General features: G+C 47.8%; 1 protein-coding gene across 4 annotated transcripts in view; it reads left to right on the top strand.

Annotated features, from left to right (window-relative positions):
• Nucleotides 1-1534: 1534 nt before the first annotated feature.
• Nucleotides 1535-23062, top strand: part of LOC118094431 (immunoglobulin superfamily member 1-like) — a 31481-nt gene continuing 9953 nt past the window's right edge. The window contains exons 1-9 of one of the 4 annotated variants that reach the window (XM_035134833.3): nt 1535-1694; nt 1824-1859; nt 2631-2930; nt 3648-3941; nt 4169-4471; nt 5939-6229; nt 8486-8590; nt 10196-10233; nt 11265-11546. In XM_035134833.3, the coding sequence (XP_034990724.1) occupies nt 1664-1694; nt 1824-1859; nt 2631-2930; nt 3648-3941; nt 4169-4471; nt 5939-6229; nt 8486-8590; nt 10196-10233; nt 11265-11414 (1548 nt within the window). In that variant the 5' untranslated portion in view covers nt 1535-1663 and the 3' untranslated portion in view covers nt 11415-11546. Of the gene's footprint in view, nt 1695-1823; nt 1860-2630; nt 2931-3647; nt 3942-4168; nt 4472-5938; nt 6230-8485; nt 8591-10195; nt 10234-11264; nt 12299-23062 lie in introns of those variants that run through there. The other 3 variants (XM_035134836.3, XM_088656281.1, XM_088656282.1) reach the window with 3 other exon arrangements.

Raw genomic sequence — 23062 nt, 5'->3', positions numbered from 1 at the left:
TATTATTACCTCCCTTCCACAATTCCCCAACTGCAACTAACTGCCACTAGGGAGGGTTTTTTTATACCATGACGGCCTCTGCCCCTGAGGGTTCTAAGGTTCCAAAACTTAACCCCTTACTTGCTCAACCTTCTTCCTAAATAGGTTTGCCACACCTTCTACTTTTGTTAACGGAGAAAAAAATGAAGGAAATTTGACTTTCATTTTATTTTTTAAATTTTAATGGAAAGATTTCACTACAATCACTGCAATTTGGAAGTCAGGGTGAACTCTGGTTAATCCAAATGGAAATGGAAGCTTCTAATCTCCTACCTGACAAGAGAGGAAGCACATGAGCCTGAGGCTTACTGCGGTCCATTTATATAGAAGAAAACCATGAATGTCAGAGCTGGGCCTAGGACAGCATCAGAGAAAGACAGAAATAAGTATTTGGGGACTGGTCTTCCTCTGCAGTGGAGAGCCATCATAACTGCAGTCTCCGTGGAACTTAAATTTACAACTCACTCACTATGTATCTGTGAGTTCGTACAGAGGGAATAAACTGGGACACACCACCAAGTCTCCTCATTCTTCCTTATACGTGCTTTTTTGACTAACAGGGTCCAAAGTGACAGCATAGGCACAATATCATTGGGGAGGAGGCAGGAAGTGACCAGAGCTTGAATTTGCCATGATGTACAACTGGCGCAAAAACAAAACTATGCCGTGATAAATCCCTGAAACGAGATATTGATAAGGTGAATAATACTAAAACTCAACTAATGCTCCAATGGCAGTCTGAACAATGGTGCCACACCATCACAACTAGGAGAGCTTTTACAGCCCTTAACTTAATCTTTTCTAAGAGCAATGATATTCATTAGTTGAATTGTCCCATAGGTTAGCTAACCTTTAGTTTAAACAACTATAGTCTTATCTTGGGGAAGTTTATCCCTGACTGCTATGTAATTTTCAATTCTTTTCAGAGCTTACAGCTCCTGTTTAGTTTTGATTATAAGGAAACCTCAGCCCCTTAACATTTTCCTTCTGAGGAAGCAGATACAGATTTTCCAGTGAAATGAGTTATTAACCGGCACCTCGTCAAGGTTTACTTTATTTAGAGGTTATTTTGAGATATTCATGTCTTTTTATATTTCAGTTTCTTTTGGGAAATTTAAACCTATCATGTTTCTTTGAGTAATCATTAGTTGAGTTTTAGTATTATTCACCTTATCAATATCTCGTTTCAGGGATTTATCACGGCATAAGTTTTGTTCTTGCACTGATTATACATTTCCGTGATTGTCTTTTTTGCCATGATGTACAACTGGGCATACTAGATTTCTTTTGCCCCAACAATACTACTGAGATGCTCTCTCTCTGAGAACTAGAAAAATTAAAAATAGGAGTTGTGTTGCATGCCAAACATTCAGCCCTTTACTTCCTCCGGTTTTGCAACCATCAGATGCAAGCAAATAAGGGATGTGGTTGGTCAGGCAGCCATGGGAGGAGACGAAGGACAACAGCATTGGTGGATCAGAGAGGAGTCATATGTTCTGGGGAAGAGCTGCATCACAGAACATTGCTGGGTTTCAGTGGCAAAAGCCTCCAGCTGAGATCTTCATTCAGGAGACAGCAGAATTAGGAGCAAACGGAATAAACTGCTGGCTATAGAAGCCAAGCCATGAAATTTCCTTCCAGCATCCTCTTTCTAGGTTGGTATCACTCCTCGGAGGGGGGTGGTCTCAAAGTGTTTGCAAGAACAGGCCTGGGAGATTGGAGGCCCGGCTTCTATTTTGTGTCACTCAGATATCTTGACTCTAAATGGACCCTCTCCTTTCCAGGGTGTTGGCTGACCAGGCAGTGGCAGATCTCTAGAGGTGAGTGTCAGTCAGCTGTGATAATGGTGATGGTGATAAAAAAATAGGGGGTGAGAAGAATGGGAACTAAATTCCGTGGACACCTCCAGCCAGAACTACTTTTCTCATGATAGACAATAAGTGGCACCTGCCAAACTTTCTCTATCTCATATTCAGGGCTTTTTTCAAAATGTAGGCAAGGCATCTTTTCCATTCGGGACTCAGCTCCGGCACCTCTGTGGCAGTTGCCATTATCAGAGGCTTTCATGGTGATCCTTAGACACAGGGATCCTTAGTCCTTCCCCTCCTACTGTAAACATCAACAGATGCTAAGGGAGAATCTTCTCTTTCATTGCCTCCCGGGTGCATGAATCGGAACTGACACTGTCCTGCCTGTCTCCTGTGTCTCGGCTTCTGCAGGCGAGTGAGCACAGCAGGTTCTGGTCTCTTCTACTTCCTCTCCACCCTGTCCTCCTCCAATGTCAACAGGGAGGGGGACGTTAAAGAGCCCCCCCCCCCGCCATCTCAGAAGTGAGTCATTGGTTGAAGTCTATATCGTTGGCCCTACAGCTGTTGCTCAGTTCGAAATATGGTTCCTACTTCTTTTGAAAACAGCTTGGTGATAAGGATTATGTGAAAATATGGATTTATGTCAATTGGAAAATGCCACAGATTAATATACGTATCATAATTTTGTGGATTTTTGTACCCTGATCCAAGTCTACTACTACAAGTCTCCCATCGCTACTGCTCTACCTTCCAAATCTCACTCCTGTTATCCTTCTTTCCCAGGATGGCTTTATCAAAAGCCTTCCCTCTCCGTGAGACCAAGTCCTCAGGTCATCCTTGGTGAAGAATTCTATATCCACTGTGAGACTTCTTATATCTCAGAAGCAACCTTCTACCTGGTCAAGGAAGGGAGTTCAGCAGCTGTAGATTCTAAGGTTGCCTCACAGTATGCAGATTTCCCCCTTTCTAATGCCAAACATGTAGAACCTAATGGCGGTGTCTACAAGTGCAAATATTGCTTTAATTCAGGCAATGAAAAGAAATGCTCAGAATACAGCGATAATGTTTATGTCAACATAACAGGTGAGAGTTTTGCTCTGTCCATAGACCTATTCACGTGTTCCTCATGTGCAGGGCATAGTTATGTTGACAGCAAAGCAGGTTCTCACTTTAAGCCAGGGAACCCCAAACTAAGGCCTGGGGGCCGGATGCGGCCCAATCGCCTTCTAAATCCGGCCCACGGACGGTCCAGGAACCAGCATGTGTAGAATGTGTCCTTTTATTTAAAATGCATCTCTGGGTTATTTGTGGGGCATAGGAATTTGTTCATTCCCCCCCCTTCAAAATATAGTCTGGCCCCCCACAAGGTCTGAGGGACAGTGGACCGGCCCCCTGCTGAAAAAGTTTGCTGACCCCTGCTTTAAGCCCTAACCCTAATGTCACAACTCTTTCAAGCAACAATCAAATGCTACATGTGGTTGTCTGCAGAGAATCCACTGCATGGACACACATGTAAGGGTGATTGTGAACCCTGGTTGCATATGCCTAGGTGCCTGCAGGTGGAATGTCTCTGCAGACAACCCCACGGAGCACATGAGTGTTGCAGAGGGCAGAGCCCCCCACCACTTCCGTTCCTGCCGAATGCGACAAGAGTCAGGCTGTTGCACATGGGGTTGCCACTCGTCTTCTCTGCCCCACATGAGCAGATATTCCAAGAGCAGGAGAAAAGTTTCCTATTTTACAGAGTGATACAGTTGCAGATGTCCCACCTTACGAATATCAGCTCTCTTTCTTTTCCAGGAGACTTTCCTCCAAAGCCTTTCATCTTTGTGAGGCCCAGTCCTCTCGTCATCCCAGGGACACGATTCTTCATCCACTGTAGAAAGGAATATCCTGAAGAAGCAACTTTCTATTTCTTCAAGGAAGGGACTTTGGGGCATTTGTTTTCTGGGACTGGTTCATTTAGAACTGTATTTCACATTCCTAATGCCAAGCAAACAGATGGAGGAATCTATTGGTGTTCATATTGCTTCAGTCAAGACCAAGTTCAAAAATGCTCAGGTTCCAGCGACAGAGTTTACGTCAACATAACAGGTGAGGGCTCAGCTCGGCCTTGGTATGCCAGTTTCACAAATGATGCTAAAGGGGAGGTCAAATTTATTGCATCTTCAACCAGAAGGAAAAGATGCATTGCCTAACATAAAGGCTCTCTCTCTCTCTCTCATTCTCGTTCTGTATTACTTTCCTGTAAGATTGCCTTCTGCTGAATGTTGGAGTTGCACCAGCCTTTAAACATCCCTCTTCTTCTCTTTCCCATTCAGAGCAATTCTATCCCAAACCTTCCATTTCAGTGAGTTCGCATGAAATCATTTCCCTGGGGGGAAATGCAACCATCCACTGTAAGGGTGAAGAGAGTCCAATGGCAGAATTCATTCTGCTGCGAGAAGATTCTTGGGGTACCCATGACATCAAGAAGAGGGAACCAGGAAGTATTTTATTTCCCATTCTCAATGCTAAAGGAACTGATGGGGGGGTCTACTTTTGTACCTATTGCTTCAAATCAGACTTGGACTTCATTCAGCGTTGCTCAAACTACAGTGACAGAGTATACATCAACATAACAGGTGAAATTCTGTCTTGGGTCGCATCCACACCTAAGACTCTTATACCACTTTGGCAGTCATGGCTTCCTCCATGTAGTTTGGGGAGCCGTAGTTTGACTTTAACCAAAAGGTTTAAAGTCTCTGTCAGAGAGTCCATTGCCAGCGTGATGACGCAGTTGATGGTTCTGGCTGGGACTTGGCTCAAATCCCTATTCAGGTGTGAAACTCATTGGATGAGATTCAAGCACACTTTTGTTGTGAGGACAAAATGAGGTAAAGAACCATTATGCTGGCTTGAGTGTCTTGGGATATAGTTGGGAAAAATTAATTAGCTAATTACATGTCTTAATATATCTTAATATAGTGTTGGGGAAATGTATGTTTATATACCATTTTATATTTTGAAAAGCAGAGGCACTCAGGTTCAATAATCCAAGTTAACGTATTTTTGTTAGGGTTGCAATGCATTATTTTGGAAGCTGCAGATTAGGTAGATCTGCATTTAAGTCTCTGTTAAATCAAATTTCTCATCCGCCTTTGCTTCATTCCATCACCTGAATATGAAGGATAAATTGTTCAACTTTTTGGCCAATTATATGGCATTGGCACATATTGGCTCAGGCCTCTGGTGAAGACCTTTGGAAATGGGGGTGTGGAGATATACAGATGAGATGCAGATCATATCAAATTATCATGTCCTGCTTACTGGTCATAATCCAAATAGTCTGCATCCAGAAGTTGGCGGTGGGACTGCTGTTGTGTTATTCTGTGGTACTTGTGGTACATAGTTTGCACAATGATGTGGTAGAGCAGGGAAAGGGAACTTTTGGCCCTCCAAATGTAATTCTGCTGCAACTCCCACCATGCCTGACCATTGGGCATGCTGGCTAAGACACACAGGAACATCTGGGTGGCTACATGTCCCCTATCTCAGTGGTGGACCATCTGCTTTGCACGCAGAAGATTCCAGCTTCAATCCTCAGCATCTCTAGGTAGGGCAGGGAGAGATCCCTGCTTGCAACACTGCCAATCAGTGCAGCAGACAACACCAAGATAGATGAACCAATGGTCTGACTCAGTATAAGGCATATTTCCTTATGCACTCTGTATTAATCATTCCCCAGCTCCTGGTTTTGTTGGAGACGGGTAATATTTGGGGAACTAGCCTATGGTTCAGCCTCCCTTCCTGCCCTCTAGCTTCAGAGATTGTGGTTGACGTTGCCCATACTTTCAAACATGTCTTTGCACCATTAAGGGGTAGAAGAATGGGGGGGGGGGAGGGAGATGAAGCTGAAATCATTTGGATGATAAAGTATTTGGATGCTATACCTGCACAACACATGTCTATTGAAGGTGATTTTGTGCATAGCAAACAGGTCTTTTGATCTGATACAAATTAGCAGGATGCATTAAATGCATCACAAGCAACATGTCTGAATCCTTTCCTGGATGGTTCCCCCCCCCCTGTTTTCTTTTTCCTAACACTAGATCCCTGGCTTTCTAAACCTTCCATCACTCTGAAGCCAACACAGCATATTTCTACTGGGATGAATGTCAGCATTGAGTGCCAGGGGGCAGAACGTTATGTGACCTTCTCCTTGTTCAAATCAAACAACCTGATAGCATCACAGAAGACCGAAAATGACAAAAATGCAACCAAGTTCTTTTTCTCTGAAGTGAGGTTGGAGGCTGGAGGGAGCTACACCTGCCGATTTCACCGCATAGGTTCCTCCTTTCTTTGGTCAGAGTCAAGTGACCCCATGGAATTGGTTGTGACAGGTGAGGAGCTTCCATAGTTCTTTCTTCCACCTTTCTTCTAACTCTCACTCTCTGTGCATGAGCTCTAGGGATGATGGCTGTCAAAGCCAAATACCACCCTAGGCGACCTTGAGCCACATTGCAAGGAATGGAGGAACTGGGTGTTTGGGTTTACATCAGCAACGGGTTACTAGAGGCAAGATCAGAAATGAAGATGATTGCATCTGAGGTCCATTGGAGATGGAGGTACATGGAGATAGCAGGAAGCCCATCTCAATATTCACTTACTTGGGGCATATATGGGGATGTGATATGGCTTTCTGCACTTGTGTCATGTAATCATTGGCTGGAAGGATTGGCATGGCCCTGGAAATAAATGAGATCCAGCAATGAGATCCATATTTCGGTATGCCTAGGGAATGAAGGGACCGATACCATTTGACTGGAAAATGTTTGACCTATAATGTGTGTAAAAGTACATTCTTGAATAAGACAGATGGGAGGCAGGGTGCTGGAGTGGTAACTTGTAGAACTTAAGGAGGAAGATGAAAGGTCAGGCGGATGACCTTTTCATAGACATATGGCAGTATGAAAGAACTGCTTCCCCACAGAATCCAGGGCCAACCCTACTGTTAAAGTTAAAGGTAAAGGGACCCCTGACCATTAGGTCCAGTCATGGACGACTCTGGGGTTGCAGCGCTCATCTCACTTTACTGGCCGAGGGAGCCGGCGTACAGCTTCCAGGTCATGTGGCCACCATGACAAAGCCGCTTCTGGCAAACCAGAGCAGCACACGGAAACGCCTTTTACCTTCCTGCTAGAGCAGTACCTATTTATCTACTTGCACTTTGACATGCTTTTGAACTGCTAGGTTGGCAGGAGCAGGGACCAAACAACGGGAGCTCACCCCGTTGCGGGGATCCGAACTGCCGACCTTCCGATCGGCAAGTCCCAGGCTCAGTGGTTTAACCCACAGCGCCACCCGCGTCCCAACCCTACTGTTAGGCAGAGTAAATCAGCTGCCCTGCCTGAGACAGCAGATGCAGTGGAAGAGAAGTGTCATAGGGCAGAGTTGGGTGCCATGCCACCTCCCACAGTGCAAGCTCTGCATAACCTATAGAAGCTGGTGAGTTGTAGTACATGGAGTGGGAGGGAGGAATGGCAGCCCCTTGTGACTCACCTCAGGCAGAAATATATATTGGGCTGGCCCTGCATTCTGTTGGAGAATACATGTGATTTAATCAGCCATGATGCTGGGACCAGTCACACGGATCATTCCAACTTCAAAACTGGTGCTCTCCTTTCTGGCATGGCAGCAGTTACCCCAACCAATTTGCCGTGCTCATGGGATTGCTTCATCTGCACATATTCCCAGTGTAAAGGAAATTCTCTCTCTTTCTCTCTCTCTCTCTCTCTCTCTGTGTGTGTGTGTGTGTGTGTGTGTGTGTGTGAGAGAGAGAGAGAGAGAGAGAGAGAGAGAGAGAGAGAGAGAGAGAGAGAGAGAGAGAGAGAGAGAGAGAGATGGCATACACACCATTTAAAGCAGGCATCCCCAAACTGCGGCCCTCCAGATGTTTTGGCCTACAGCTCCCATGATCCCTAGCTAACCGGACCAGTGGTCAGGGAAGATGGGAATTGTAGTCCAAAACATCTGGAGGGCTGAAGTTTGGGGGTGCCTGATTTAAAGCACATGACTTATTCAAAAGAATCCAGAGAACTGTGGTTTGATAAAGATGCTGGGAATCGTAAGTCTGTAAGGAGTAGCTTCTGTGAAAACCAAGGCTTTCCTAGGATTATTTATGGGAAATCATGGTGCTTTAAAAGTTATTTAGCTTTGTGGTGTGTGCACAGCCAAAGACGATGGGTGTCCATACTGTGCAGTAGATAGAAAGCTTTTGTCGTAAGAATGCAGAATCCGACCAAAGGCCCATCTGGTCCAGCATTCTCGTCTCAGAGCGGCCACCCAGAAGCTTATGGGAAGCCCACAAGCAGATTGATGCATGCAATAGCCCTCTCGTGCGCATGAACAGATGTTCAGAGGTATACTGCCTGTGGTGGTGGAGGTATAGCACATGCACGGCCATCATGACTAGTCCAAATGCCATCCTGAGTGACATGGTCATGCAGGGGTTGATGGATGCATGTAAGGGAACTGGGAGGCGGTCTTGTGGAGGTTAATTGATAGATCCGAAGGCCAATAAGAGGATTGTTCCTGGTAGCCACTGGACACTCTGCAATAAGCATTAGTAGCATTCTAACTGTAACCTGGTTTTACAGACAGATTTGCAGTCATCATGTGGGCAAGCATTGCGGTTGGACTTTTCCTTCTGATTCTCTTCCTGCTGGTACTTGCCTTCATATTGTACAGAAAAGGCAAAAAGAGTAAGTGGGCCTCTGGTTGGACAGCTTTACAATGATTGAGATTAAAGCATGTGCATTAACTGAAGCGGTTATGAAGGCTGCGCCACGGCAAGGTTCTCATAAGATGCATTTAAAGCTCTCAATATTAAAAAAGTTGCTGATGTTAGAGAAAACACTTTTCTTTTTAAAAACAAAATTGGTGTCTAGACTTTATGATTGACAGGTTTGTGGGTAACCCACAGTGAAATCTCGAAAGATGGTGAGGGGCGAGGGCTAAGTGGGGTTTCTTTATAAATGTGTGCATATATGTATTTTGTTTTCATGAATACACACACATATATATGACATGAATTGCTGGTGCAAATTGATGTAAAATACAACAAGAACTGACAAATCAAGTAGTCAATCAAGTGGTCAATATTTACACAAGGTATGTATTCACAAGCCAATATAGTGATTAAGTAGGGACGCTGGTGGCGCTGTGGTCTAAACCACTGAGCCTCTTGGGCTTGCCGATTAGAAGGTTGGAGGTTCAAATTCCCATGGTGGGGTGAGCTCCCGTTGCTCTGTCCCAGCTCCTGTCAACCTAGCAGTTCGAAAGCACACCAGTGCAAGTAGATAAATAGGTACCGCTGTGGCAGGAAGGTCAACAGTGTTTCCATGCGCTCTGGTTTCTGTCACGGTGTGCTGTTGTGCCAGAAGTAGTTTAGTCATGCTGGTCATATGACCCGGAAAGCTGTCGGTGGACAAATGCCAGCTCCCTCGGCCTGAAAAGCGACATGAGTACTACACACCATAGGTGCCTTTGCCTGGACTTAACTGTCCAGGGGTCCTTTACCTTTTACCTTATAGTGATTAAGAATTATCATTATAGACTCATAGAATCCTAAAATTGTGGAGCTGATAGAGACTACAAGGGTCATCTAGTCCAACCCCCTGCAATGCAGGAACCTTTTGCCTAATGTGGGGCTTGAACCCATGACCCTGAGATTACATCAGCATATAGCATGTCATATGTCCTTCAGGCATCCATTTCCAATGTGCAAATCTGGTCTGTGTGGATTCAAATGCATCTTAATATAATTTAGAGATGGGGTGATTTTACTCGGATAAGACCCATTGAAATCAATACATAACTTAGTCCTATTCATTAATTTAACTGGGTCTACTCTGAGTAAAATTTAGTTGAATACCACCCAGGATATTTTTTTTCTGTTTTTCTAGCGGTATACGTAGGTTTGCAGTGACCTGAACAGCAAGTTATCTTTTCACATCTATAGCAGAAGAAACATTTTCTGTGTGTGTTATTTAAATTTATTTTTAAAAGCAATTTAGTATATGGGTTACCTTGGTAGAAATTTTTTCGATGCAGAGTGACACACAGCTTCGCAGAAACAAAGCAAGAAGTTTCATCCATCCATGAAGAGAAAGGTCTTAGTCAGCCTCCAGCATGGCCAATAGTCAGCATGGCCAACTCCAGCATGGCCAATAGTCAGGTCTGATTAGGGCACCAGGTTAGGGAAGGCTGGTCTTAAGAGTTAGGGTACATGGGGAGGGAGCAGAACCCACAATGCTGCTCTGAAACAGATTGGGCGAAGAATCTCATGCTCAGTTTCTGATCTGCAGGTCCCAGGGCCCATGAAAGAAGCCAACCACCGAACATGGTAAGCTTTCCTAGCAACAAAAACTTCCCTGTAAACAGAAACCTTTAAGACTATGGACATCCTGCCAACCTCCTACACTCCAGACCTTTCAATCTAAGGAGGAAAAAAGCACATCTCCGTGTAGCAGCCTCTGCCTAACCAATTTGGTGGAGAAAACAGGCCAGAGAGACAGAAAAAGATACGGCCTGTGATCACTTCAGTTGTCAGACCGAAAGCCGCCATTGGCAATTATATCCTCTGGATCCCAATAGGGGTTTGGTTTGATTCATACATCTTGAAATATACTCGGAGTCGAGAGTGAATTTCATGCTCTTTGTTCAGCTCATAGTCATCAAGGAGAAGAAGAGAAGAATGGCTCTTTTCCCAAAACCAGCTGCTTATATACATTATTTACACAATGGGCCTTGCGTGATTGGCTACTTCAGGGCTACACCTGTGGGCCAATCAGGTTGTGGATTGACTTCTGCCTGCAGCCTGATTGGCTGCTCCTACAGGCCAATCAGGTTGCAGATTCACTTCTGCCAGCCGCCTGATTGGCTGCTCCTGCAGGCCAATCAGGTTGCAAATTCACTTCCACCTGGAGTTGGATTGGGTAGCTCCTGCGGACCAATCAGACTGCTGATTCTGAATCCTATTGTTCTAGTACATAACACATCTCTATGTGAAAGTCCTATGTGAAGTTCATGGACATTTATACCAGAGGTTTGTGGAGAGGGAAGCTGCCTTAGGGGTGGCAGAGTTATGTAAAAAGAAAAAGAAAGTAAGTGTGATCCTGCCTGGCAACATTTTATTTATTTATTAGCAGTAGGCTCATTTGACTGTGGGCATGCAGGCATGTGCAGAGTGCCAAGTACTATCCATCCTCCTGAGAGCTGAGTGGCAGTCCCAGGTGCTATTTGCTTCTATCTGGAAGTCGCTGTTCAAATTCCTGTCATTTACACGTTCTCATTCATCATTCCCATTGTCACTCTCGAAGATGTAGTGGCAGGGACTGCATGCTAAATATCTCCCTCTTTCCCCGCTCTCCATAGCCCCTGGAATCGCACAGCAGAGAAGACCCTGATGGAGTTTCTTACGCTGCCCTGAACCACAGGGCCCTGAAATCCAAACAGATACCCGATGCTGACAAGATCCCCGAAAGCTGTACTTACGCAACATTGGCCCAAGGCAGACCAAATTAGGACTGACAAGCAGGACCTCTTCTGATGTAGAGACTTCTGGGACCTCGGCTGATCCTTGGTCTGCATGGACATTTCTAGCATGACAATGCTTCCTAGTAGAGCCTTCTTCACCAAGAGAACCTGCTGCTCCCACCAGAGAGCTGGGCACTCAAAATACGTGTTGACTCTTCTTCTTTGACCACCGACTACCTCCTTTCTGTGGAGTTCTTCCTTAGGCTCCTGGCTGGAGCTCACTAAAGCGGTTTGCCCCTGCGGTTGAGAACATCGCCTAATCCAGGGTTGAGAATCTTCAGCACTATACTTTATCATTTGTGGTGGACGTCTAAGGTAATAAAAGTTTTCTGGGAGATTATATATAATGAAATGAGGAAAAAAATGTTTGAAATAACTCTTGCTTGAAAAAAAAAAACCCAGAAGCTTTTCTATTAGGAATTATAGGGACCAAAAGATCAGGAAAGACTTTTTATGTACGGGACAACAGTCGCTCGGATGCTATTAGCCCAGAGATGGAAAGAGGACAAAGTCCCTACCAGAGAGGAATGGACTATGCCGAAATGGCAAAGCGGACTGGAAAGCTCGGGAACCAAGAGGACAAAAACTTTTTTAAAAAATGGGAAAAAATTATAGTTTATTTAGGAGACCACTGTAAGTTGATGGAAACGTTAGCAGGATTTAAATCTCACTTGTAATGTAACAGATATCTTGGATAACATGGATTGATAAAAATTATAGATTATGCAATAATATGCAGGTTTTAATGTTGACATTAAGACCCATGGAGGGGGTGGGGGGGAAGTCTGGAGATTCAGAGTAATCTCTATATATGAATATGTATTTGGATTTGTTATAATTCTATATTTGTAAAATCAATAAAAAAATATTTCAAAAAAAGAGAAACTTCAACTCTGTGGATTAAATGTGGCCCCCAGGCCTCTTTTGCCTGGCCCCTGGGAGGCTCCACAGGCCCTGCCCTTTACAAGTCATTGTGTCTTCAAGTCCTTTGGACTCCCTCCAATGTGCCTTTGAATTGTGACTAGCGGTATGCCTCTTGATGTGGGACAGGAAGGTGGATGGAGGTGGAGAACCTTTGGCTTTTCCATGGCTGGAATGTAGCCTATGAGACTGAGTTGAGAACCAAGAAAGCTCCTTTGGAATTAGGCAGAAAGGAGAAATAGAGCTGGGTGTCATCAGGCTGCTGGTGACAACAACCCCCAAAAGTCCAGGTGACCTCTCTCTCACAGTGGTTTCATAACATTTTTTTCCATGCAAAAAAGAACCATAGTGAATGTTGCATTTAGTTGCTGTTTAAAATTCACAACAGGAAGCAGATTAAGACTGAAATCTTAACCCCACTTACCTGGGTGTAGGCCTCACTGAATGAATTAGAATTTATTTCTTAGGTTAGCATAAGGTAGTTAGGAGTGCAGGCCCAATGGATCTTCTTCTTCTTCTTCTTCTTCTTCTTCTTCTTCTTCTTCTTCTTCTTCTTCGATCACTCATAGCCAAGTGAGATTGTCTTCCATAAACACGGTTTTAACAATGGGTCTGTAAGTGACTGTGGAGACCAATTCTGGATCCACATGTCCTTCCACAGTGGGGACATTGGTTTCCAGGCGGAAGTTGATCACGGTGTGGATTTGCCAAGCGTGCCTTCCTCTTAGCACGTTTCTCCCTTGCGTCCTGAGATCGAGTGTCTTCAAAGCCCATGACACCTTTGGTAAAGGCTGTTGTGTGGCAATGTCCCTCCCTCCCCGGAAATAATGCACACGACACAGTGAAATAAGTTTAAGTGGGTGAAAAGGCCACAACTTTATTGGTTAAGGATGTTGAGCGGTATTGGTTTAGGCATTGGACCCTAACCGACTATATCCGACTGTAACCCGTGTGTTACAGTCTGGGAGAAATTAACCACCAGAAAGGAGCCCCCAGTGATATGTATCTACTGGGACACCTTCTGTGGCCACCGTTGGGGGGTGCTCTAAGGCCCTGACCTCCGTAGGCCCAGGACAAAGCTACCGCCCCCGGAACCCCTTTAACGGGATTAAATCTCCAAATTTGGGCAGAGGATGACGTAATCTGCCCCCCATTCTTTATCTATGCAGCTTTCCAATGCCTAACCGCCACTCGAGCCCCAAAGGCTCGCCGCCAATACCCTCACACCCGCAACCAATGCTCTAACCCCCTAATTATGTCAGCTAACCAGATGTCGTTCCCTTGGGGTGAAAGGTGTACTCCGTCGTTACGATACAGGGCTGCTTCAGTGCGTACTAGTTCTGGGTGGGAAATTATCTGCCCATTCAAACTTAGGACCCTGCACAATACAAATGAATTCAATAGCCTCCTGGTTCTGTTCAATGCCTTCGGGCAGAGCCCCTCACGCCAAACGCGCCTCTGCAACAAGGCGGACCATAGCAATGTCATCCCCGGGAAAGAAGCCAGCAGCTTGTCAAAGTCCTCAAAGATATTCCATTTCAATTTCACTGCGTTTTGATACGCCAGATCATTCTCCCCCAGCTGTATGACCAGCGCATGGGGGGGCCCAACTGAAGCAGCCCTTTCCAAGACAGCAGGCAGAAGTTCTTTCCAGCGCATACCGCGCCTGGCAATCCACGATACTGTAACATTATTTGGGAGGCCGAGATCACTCCCAAGGCCGGTTTCCATTGCCCTTTCTTTAGCCCAGTGCACAATGCTGTGACCCACAATCCACACATTGATGCGGCACCCACCTAAAAAGGAAACAGTGACAGACAGGGAATCAGTTGATGGCTGACTGGGGATCAGTACGGTTTGCAACTACGAGGTAGGGCGCAGATAACTTCTATAAGCGTTAGACTTCCACCTGCCTATTTCTTGAATCCTTTCAGCTGAAAGGCCCAAGTGCATTGCTGAGGTTGCTGCACCGATACGGAAGGAGTGGGCGGAGAACTGGCTCGGGTCAACGCCACACCGCGCAAGGGCCTTGCGTAAAACCCGTGTGAACTGGGAGCGTGTGAGCTTAGAGCTGTCCTGGTGGACCAAGAGAGGATCTGTGCCGGTCGGTCTCTGATATAGGAAGTGCCTGAGGTCCCTTACTGGACAAGGGCCATGGTCACCTACTGCAGGGAGGCGAATGGTGGCCCCTAATCCCCGCTGATCAGTTTTTGAGCGGCGGATGTGCACTACTGCCACCGAGCTCGATAAAGCTACATCCTGCATTCTGATCCCACGGGAGGACCCATCTGGATGGTCCTCACATACTACTTCTCCGACTCTGAGGGCCCCGAAGTATGCTAGCGAGAAGGCGGCGGAGAACAAGCTCGCCTCATAAGGGGACCAGCAAAGGGACGTCAATTGACTGTGAATCTTGCACAGCAGGTCAAATGTAATGGGCCTCCTGGGGTCACTGGCTGGTGGCTGTAGCCTACGCCAACCTTCCATGGCCCTGCACAGGTGGAAGTTATCGCAAGGGTCCGTGGAGTACAGTGATTTGCAGAAAAAGGATATCGCTGCCGTATGTAAATTAAGAGTCTTGGTCGCACGGCCCAATTCCCTAAGGTGAACCACATAACGCATGACCTCCCTCTCTGTGGGGGGGCCCAAAGGTGAAGGGGAGGGACCCTTATTTCTGAATTTAGAAAATTCTGCCCAAACGCGTTTGTACGAGCTCAGAGTCGAGGGGGCAACCGATGCGAATACTCCCTTCAAGATTTCTCGCTCCCAAGGTTCCATAGGGATTCCGGGAACGGCTCTGGACACTGCTGCGCCTCCGGTGCCAGCAAGCGGAAGCGGTCCATCTGGAAACGAGACAATGCATCGGCGATATCGTTATTGACCCCTGGGACGAATTTGGCCGTGAAATGCAAGTTCAGTTCCAGACTGCGCAGCACGAATGCCCGCAGAAGGGCAGAAACTCTCGTGGAACGTGATGATTGTCTGGACATCACGCTGACCACCGCTTGATTATCAGTCCGGAAGCAGACTCTGCGGTTCCTGAATTCCTCGGCCCACAAGTGCACCGCCACCACAATTGGGAAAAACTCCAAGAAGGTTAAATCCCGTGTGACCTCTGAGGCATGCCAGCTGGCGGGCCAAGGCTGAGCGCACCACCTGCCCTTGAAGTAGACTCCGAAACCCAAGGACCCGGCTGCGTCTGATTGTACTTGGAAATCTGAACGTAAGCTCAGATTGTCCTGCCAAAGTGACACTCCGTTGAAGTGATCCAAAAAGGTTAGCCAATTCTCTAGGTCGGCCTTTACTCCCTTGGGTAATCGGGCCCTGTGGTATGGGCGCTTCAGACCTACGGTAAGTCTAGCCAGGCGGCGGCAGAAGGGGCGTCCTGGCGAAACTACCCTGCATGCAAAATTGAGATGCCCGAGCAAGGATTGAATCTGTTTAAGCGTTACTTTTTTAAGGGGAATCAGTTGTAAAATTAATTCCTTAAGAGCGGTCAGTTTATCCAAAGGTAAGCGTGATGCTTGGGCCACGGTGTCCAATTCTATACCCAGGTAAGTTAGGCAAACTACTGGCCCTTCAGTTTTTCCAGCTGCGAGTGGCACCCCGAGCTCTCGAGTAAGGGAGGCAAAGTCTTTCATAAGCCTCGCACACTCCCCATTATTAGCCCCTCCCACGAAAAGAAAATCATCGAGATAATGCGTAACACCTGCTAGGCCTGTTTTAAAGCGGAGGGCCCAGTCCAAGAATGCGCTGAAGGCCTCGAAAGCTGAACATGCGACAGAGCAACCCATCGGCATGGCTTTGTCAATGAAAAACGCACCCTCGAACTTGAAACCTAACCACTTGAAGTCATGAGGGTGAACCGGGAGGAGCCGAAATGCCGATTCGATATCGCATTTGGCTAGCAGTGCTCCTTTACCGAATTGTCTAACCAGCTTAACAGCCTGGTCGAAGGATGCGTATTTCACTGTGCAAAGGTCCTGTGGGATGCCGTCATTGACTGATTTGCCGACTGGGAAAGATAGATTGTGTATAAGCCTGAATTCGCCTGGGGTCTTTTTTGGTACCATGCCTAGGGGGGAAATGTGGAGGTCTGGTATGGGAGGTGTCACAAATGGGCCCGCCACCCGGCCTGCAGCGATTTCTTTGTTAATTTTCTTAATTGCTATATCTGGCCTATCGTGCACGGACTTTTGGTTAGGTGGATCACCAGTTAACGGTGGGGTAAATACTGGGATTCTGAAACCCTGCGAGAAGCCGTCCCAAATGAAAGAGGAGGCAGTGGAATTCGGATAGCTGTTTAACAGGATGCGCAGTGGGGGAAGTTTTATGGGGGTGAATGCCAGGGATAGGGACTTGTTAGTATCTACTCTGGCCAGGGGCTGGTCCCTGAGCGGCACCTTGGGAATTCCTGGGGCCCTGGCCTGAGCTCCCCCCTCTTCCTCCACGAAAGGGCTGCTTCCCTTTGTAGCAGGAGACTCCAGGGTGCTGCCGAGACATTTGTCGCACTCATGTGCGTACTTACAATTGGGCCTCTGACAGAGGCCCTTGTTGTACTCCCAGCAAACCCTGCGACGCGGGTCCTTCCTGGGCTCAAACCTGGCTGACTTTTGCGGCTCCGCCTGCTTCTTTTCGACGAAGGGCACCACGTGGTTACTCCAGTAGTGCCGATTCCTTTGGTCCCAGCGCGTCCTTGAGTTCTGAGAGGCGTTTCTACGGAAATCCTCATCGTAGTTAAGAGCCGCCGCCTCCCCCGCCATCGAGTAGGCCAGCCTAACGTCTGCTATGTAGGCCAACAAATGCATTGCCCTCTTGGGGTATGCTGCTGCAATTACTGCAAGCCAAATGTGGATACCGTTCTGCCAATTCTCAAAAGTGCGGTCTGCACGCGGGGCTCTATACCTACGCTTTCTGAATTGCTTCCTTTTCTCCCCCTTCCCTAGCATTTGGGACAGGGGCAGCAGCGTGAAAATATCAATGTAATCACCGTTCAAAATCTTCTCGCGCTTCCGATTAGACAGATGGGACCCCAAAATTATGTCAATATCGGAATTGGTGGAGGATTTTGCCTCTGGCACCAGCGCACCACCCCGGCATTCAAGGGTGCCGTTAAAACCCTTGCGATGGGAACTAGAGCGCCTCCTGTGTACCCAAAAAGGAAGGCCCATCTGGTCTTCAGCCACCCCCCAATAATCCTCCATGGGAATGTCCGCATCCGAATCGGACGACGTACCTGAATCCTCATCTGAGTCATCCTTCCTGCTGCGTTTCCTCTTCTCCGCCTTCTTCTTTGCTTTACCTCCGGTCTGGCCTGTCTCAACGCCCGCCGTCTCGCTGGGGGGTTCGGCCACGGTTCGTATGCCATCATCCGCCCGTGACGGTACCGAACCCGCGGGCAGCTGAGGAGGCCCGGCCTGGGCCTGAGAGGAATGGGATCTCAAGATATCTGAAACAGACTGAGCAGACATGAGGGGCGAAACTGGTGCGCGAGCCTGACTGTGAGTGGACTCGAATGCGCCCTGGGGGGCGATTGAGGAGGCCGTTAGAGGGGCCTGAGCCAAGGTCTGGACCTGCTGCGCGGCCTGCAAGAAAGAAGCCGATGTGCCCTGCTGGGCCCCCAAATCCTGTTGTAAACCACGGAGTGAGGCGACCTGGGGGGGGGGTTACTGGCGAGCGGAGCGGTCAGAAGAAGGTTATGGGAAGCTGGTTGGGAAGCTAACGGCATGGCCTGACTCTGTTGAATCGGCGCGGCCTGAATAAGGTTATGGGAAGCTAGTTGGGAAGCTTGCTCCATGGGCTGAGTCTGTTGAAGGATCTGGAGGGACGCAGCTGATGTGCCCGGCTGAGCACTCATGTCCCGCTGAATGAGGTTATGGGAAGCTGGTTGGGAAGCTTGCGCCATGGCCTGACTCTGTTGAAGGATCTGGAGGGAAGCAGCTGATGTGCCCGGCTGAGCACTCATGTCCCGCTGAGAGCCAGAGGGCGAGACAGCCGATGCACCTGACACTCCCCCCTCACTAGACTGGGAGCTGAGAAATGAGAAGGAAGAGCTAGCTAACTGACTATTGCCGGGGGGGGGGGATTCAGGAACACAGGATTGGGAATTGCCAACTCCATTTTGTACCCCCCTGTTCGCGGATGCAAGCGAAACGCATAGAGGAGCAAGCGTGGAGCACAGTGGTCCTAACTGATTACAAATGTTCTGTAAGTTGGAAGCCACTTGGGCCAGAGCCTCTGGGCTAAAGGAGGGGGGGCCTGATGAGGCGGTGCCAGCATTCGCTGCTGGGGCAGCACCCTTAGAGGATTTGCTGCGCATACTGCGACCCGAAGACATGTTCTTGCCTAGTTATCAGCACGCTTTAAGGAATTTATTTACAAAGCGAACTTACTCGAGGCCTGACGTACTAAGGCTAAGTGGTCCCTTGCTAAGCAACCAATCTAGCTAGTCCTGATTGAGTTTATTCCAAAAGTACAATTAAATATCCGAATAAATCAACTACACTAATTCTCCCTATGAACAAATTATGCTGGTTGAGCCAGGGTCCCTTAAAACGCAGGATGCTAAGCAATCCTAGAAATTGCTGCAATAGGAAACAAATCAAATTACCAGCAGAGTGAGTTAGCAACAATTAAAATGAAATTAACTTGAACCAATTAAAATTGAACCAGCGTCCCTTAAAACGCAAGATGTTAAGCAATACTAGAAACTGATGCAAGATGAAACACTTCAAATACTAGACATTGCTGCAATAGGAAACAAATCCAATTACCAGCAGAATGAGTTAGCGGCAATTAAAATGAAATTAACTTGAGCCAATAAAAATCGAACCAGCGTCCTTTAAAAAGCAAGATGTTAAGCAATACTAGAAATTGATGCAAGAGGAACCAATCAAATTACAAGGGGAATAAAGTCAGCCTAACACCAATAATGCTAAGCAATAACGACAATAATAATCACCAAACGCACACAAACTGCTAACTAAACCCAAACAGGATTCAATAGGGGCTAAACAATCCCCCCCCCAAGATCCAATATGAAAACGATGTAGCCCAGCCGCTGATCCCCAGAGTCTAGACTTTAGGTCAAAGTTAATGCAGCAGCGTGCAGGCAAACCCAATTGCGGCAGTAAAAGAATCACAACTGTGGAGGGGCACTCAATAAGGCTGGCTCAGCCGGCACATGTGGACCTTCCCAAAATGGCCGCCGCAGCTGGCCCACGTGTCCACTCCCAAGATGGCCACTGAGAACACGGAACAGGGATCAGGGGACAATAACCATGCACAGAAAGCACCAGGGAACAAGGAACAGGGAACAGGGAACAATAACCATGCACAGAAAGCACCAGGGAACAGGAATTGTTATCGGAGAGAGGCACTAGTCTCAAATGTGAAAGGCCGCGCACGCAGCGAGCTCACCACCTCGTTCGGAAGCTCCCCCGAAGGCTGGCGCCGCTGGCTGGAAGGTCGTGAGGAGGCAGCCGCCTCAGCCCCAGCCGACGTCGACGATACTGGTACGGCCCCGGAGCTTACTCAAGCACGCGGCGAGGGAGCCAGCTAAAGGAAGCCCAGGCGCCTCCGCCCGAGACCGGCTCCACTGCAGAGCCCTGGGAACGCGGGCGAAAGCTAAGAGGCGCGGCGATGAAAACCTGGCTCCCACCGGGGGTGCTCCTGCTCTTGCGACCGTCCGATGGTGAACTGGCTGGGCGATCCCCGCCCTAGATGCACACGCGTCCCTGAAGAGGCAACAGCGGGGCCAAGCAGAGGACCAAGCCCCCGAGCCGACTTCCTGCTTGCGGTCTGGGCTGCGCACGCACCGCCCAACAGCTGATCGGCGGAGGTGTTCACCCGCGCGAGGCCAAAAGGCAGCGCGGGAGCACGGGGAGCGCGGCAACGAAAACCTGCAAAGAAAAAAGAGAAGGAGCAGGAAAAGGGGCAAACGATCCAGCTAAGTAGCACGGCAAGGAATCGGGAGCTCAAAGGCTGATCCGAACGCTTGCGGTGCTGTGCAAAGAGAGAGGCAGTGTTCCTGCCTCCATCCAGATTTAAACAGGGGGAAGGCCCCGCCTCCCGGCCGGCCCTATTGGTCGGCCAGGGTGTGACGGAGGCGGGAACACCGCTCTCGCGAGAGGGCTGAGCTACAGCCCCCTCGCGAGGGTCGAGACGGGCCACGCCCACAACACCACCTCCGTGAAATGCGGAAGTGGTTTTCTCCAACTGGAGCGCTCGCAGGCCAGTGTTTCCCAGTTATTGGTGTTTATACTACATTTTTAAAGATTTGCCTTGAGACAGTCTTTAAACCTCTTTTGTTCTGCCCAATGGATATAGGATGCCTTTGACAACAAAATACACCAGAAAAAAGCGGGGGGGGGGGAGTAACAGTATATATCAATGAATACCTAAACAATTTATATTGCAGAGCCATTCATGTATCTATTTACACATATATGTGTGCACATTTTTTAAAAAAAGTTTGTTATAAAGAACAAAGATTGAAAAATTTCAGTGCAAGAGTCAGTGCCACAGTGGCGGTTGAATGTACGGATTCAATGTACGGTTTTTTGTTTTGAACAGATTCCCAGGATCCAATCCACAGTAGCATTATTTTGCACAATGCTTCTTGGTTGCTGCCTCTTGCCGACTCACGAGTCGGATGACAAATGATGCCACTACTTCTTCCCTTTAAGTCTTTTCAGACTCAGCTTGTGACAGCTTTTTTATTTTTTGCCCTGTTCTTGCCCTCTTGGTTTCCACATGAGCCAGCTCCCCCCCTACTCCTACTTCATTTTGATAGTCAGAGATAACATACTGAGCTATAAGGGCAATTTCCTCTTTTTCATGGGTATGTAAAATGAGAGTCATCATAGCGATTCATAGTTAAAAGTAGAAGTCCTCTTTTGTGCTCTTCAAAATATGGCAACCCTAACACACACACACACACACACACACACACACACACACACACGTTTGACTTTCCTGACCCCAACCAGTTCTGTACTCTACTGAGAACTGTGCCTCTGAAGAACACACTTCCAAGAAACAGCAGACAAGAATCAGGGGGTGGTTGGGTAGAGGCTGTTTGTTTCATGAGAAGATGGGACTTGGGCTACCTTATGTAGGGATGCCTATAGACATACAGTAGCTGCCAAGTCTCCCGCTGAAAAATGTGGTATCAGCAGCGGCGCAGCACCAGAAGTCACTTCTACGCATGTCTGGACGCTGCCGGCGCTGCCCGATTTTCGGTGCCCAGACATGGACAGAGCGGCACCTGAAATGGAGCCTCCTTGGCAGGTAGGAAATCCGGGCGATTTTCGGGATATTTTTCTATTCGGGATAACAGCGGGAAACGGATTAAAATCCGGGTGTTTCCCACGAAAAATGGGAGACTTGGCAGCTATGCCTATAGATGCTGGGAGAGGATAGATTCATTAGATATTCTTCTTTTCTCATGTTTGTGAGTTCAACAGAGTGCATCCCTTTGCAGCTTAAAAGGGAAGCTTAGCTAGGCTAGTTTTAGCCTTTTAGTTTAAGTAATGCAGGTTGCTTCTGGATTCTCCTGCTATTTCCCCCTTTTCTCTCCCTTAAAACAATAATCACACAAACAGTCTTGCAAAAGGTAAAAAAATAACATTTACTCACTCAGAGTATCTGTTGCAGAATAAGAGATACAGGAGTTTTGTTCAGGCGGGCTTAAAATGGTAATTCAGTTACACAGACATATTTTAGTCTAGCTTAAGATGGAGTTTGAGCTACAGCTCAGACTTAGCAGTTCTCATTTCTGGCTTGGAGATGAGATGAAGAGTAAGAGTGAAGAGGGGCAAAAGAGAAGGTGCCCAGGTAAGGAGAATATGGCTACACCCTCCCCCTCTCAGGCCACAGTGGAATTGCCACTCGCAAAGTCCTGTCTAGCAAACCTGCAGGAAAACTCTGTGAGCTTCAGTTCCTATCATGTGCCCATCTAGCAAACATGAATTGTTGGTTTGACTGCATTGTAAATATCCCACACCTAAAAGCTGAACAGAGGCAAGTTCTCAAGTCCCAATGGGCTGCTGTCACGGTCCGGTCGGTGGGCGTCAGGACCAGAGGCAAGATGGTGGTGAAGAAGCAGGAACAGGAACAGGGCTGAGTGTCCAGCAGCAGGCAGTTGCAGGGTCAAGGAGCAAGGCAGAGACGAAGGTCCACAGGGCAAGATGCAAGGCGAAGGCTCAAGGAACAAGAAGCAAGGCGAAGGTCCAAGGAACAAGAAGCAAGGCGAAGGATCAAGGAACAAGAAGCAAGGCGAAGGTCCAAAGGTCGAGGATCAAGGCATTGGCAAGGCAAGGGTCCACGGAGCAAGAATCAAGGCGAAGGTCCAAAGGTTGAGGAGCAAGGCGTCGATAAGGCGAGGGTCCAAGGAGCAGGAGGCCAGATGCAACCAAGCAGGGATAGCGTTGCTGTGGCAAAGAGCTGAAGGGAAATGCTGGGCTTTTATCCCTCCCAGCTCCTGCCACCAGGTGCAGTGAGATCTCAAGTGGCCTCACCTGGGTGACTACTCCTTGCCTCTCCAGCACAAGCTGAGGTCTTCACCTGTGTGGCCACGCCTTGCTTCTCCAGCACAAGCTGAGGCAGGCCCCAGTCCTGCAAGGCACTACAGGCCCCAGAGCCTGACTCCTGCCCATCATAGCTGCCAAGTTTTCCCTTTTCTCGTGAGGAAGCCTATTCAGCATAAGGGAAAA

This window comes from Zootoca vivipara, chromosome 12, assembly GCF_965207765.1.
Source record: "Zootoca vivipara chromosome 12, rZooViv2.hap1.1, whole genome shotgun sequence".
In the NCBI taxonomy this organism is placed as follows: domain Eukaryota; kingdom Metazoa; phylum Chordata; class Lepidosauria; order Squamata; family Lacertidae; genus Zootoca; species Zootoca vivipara.
Note: the sequence above shows the minus strand (reverse complement) of the source record. Positions and strands in the feature narration are given on the sequence as shown.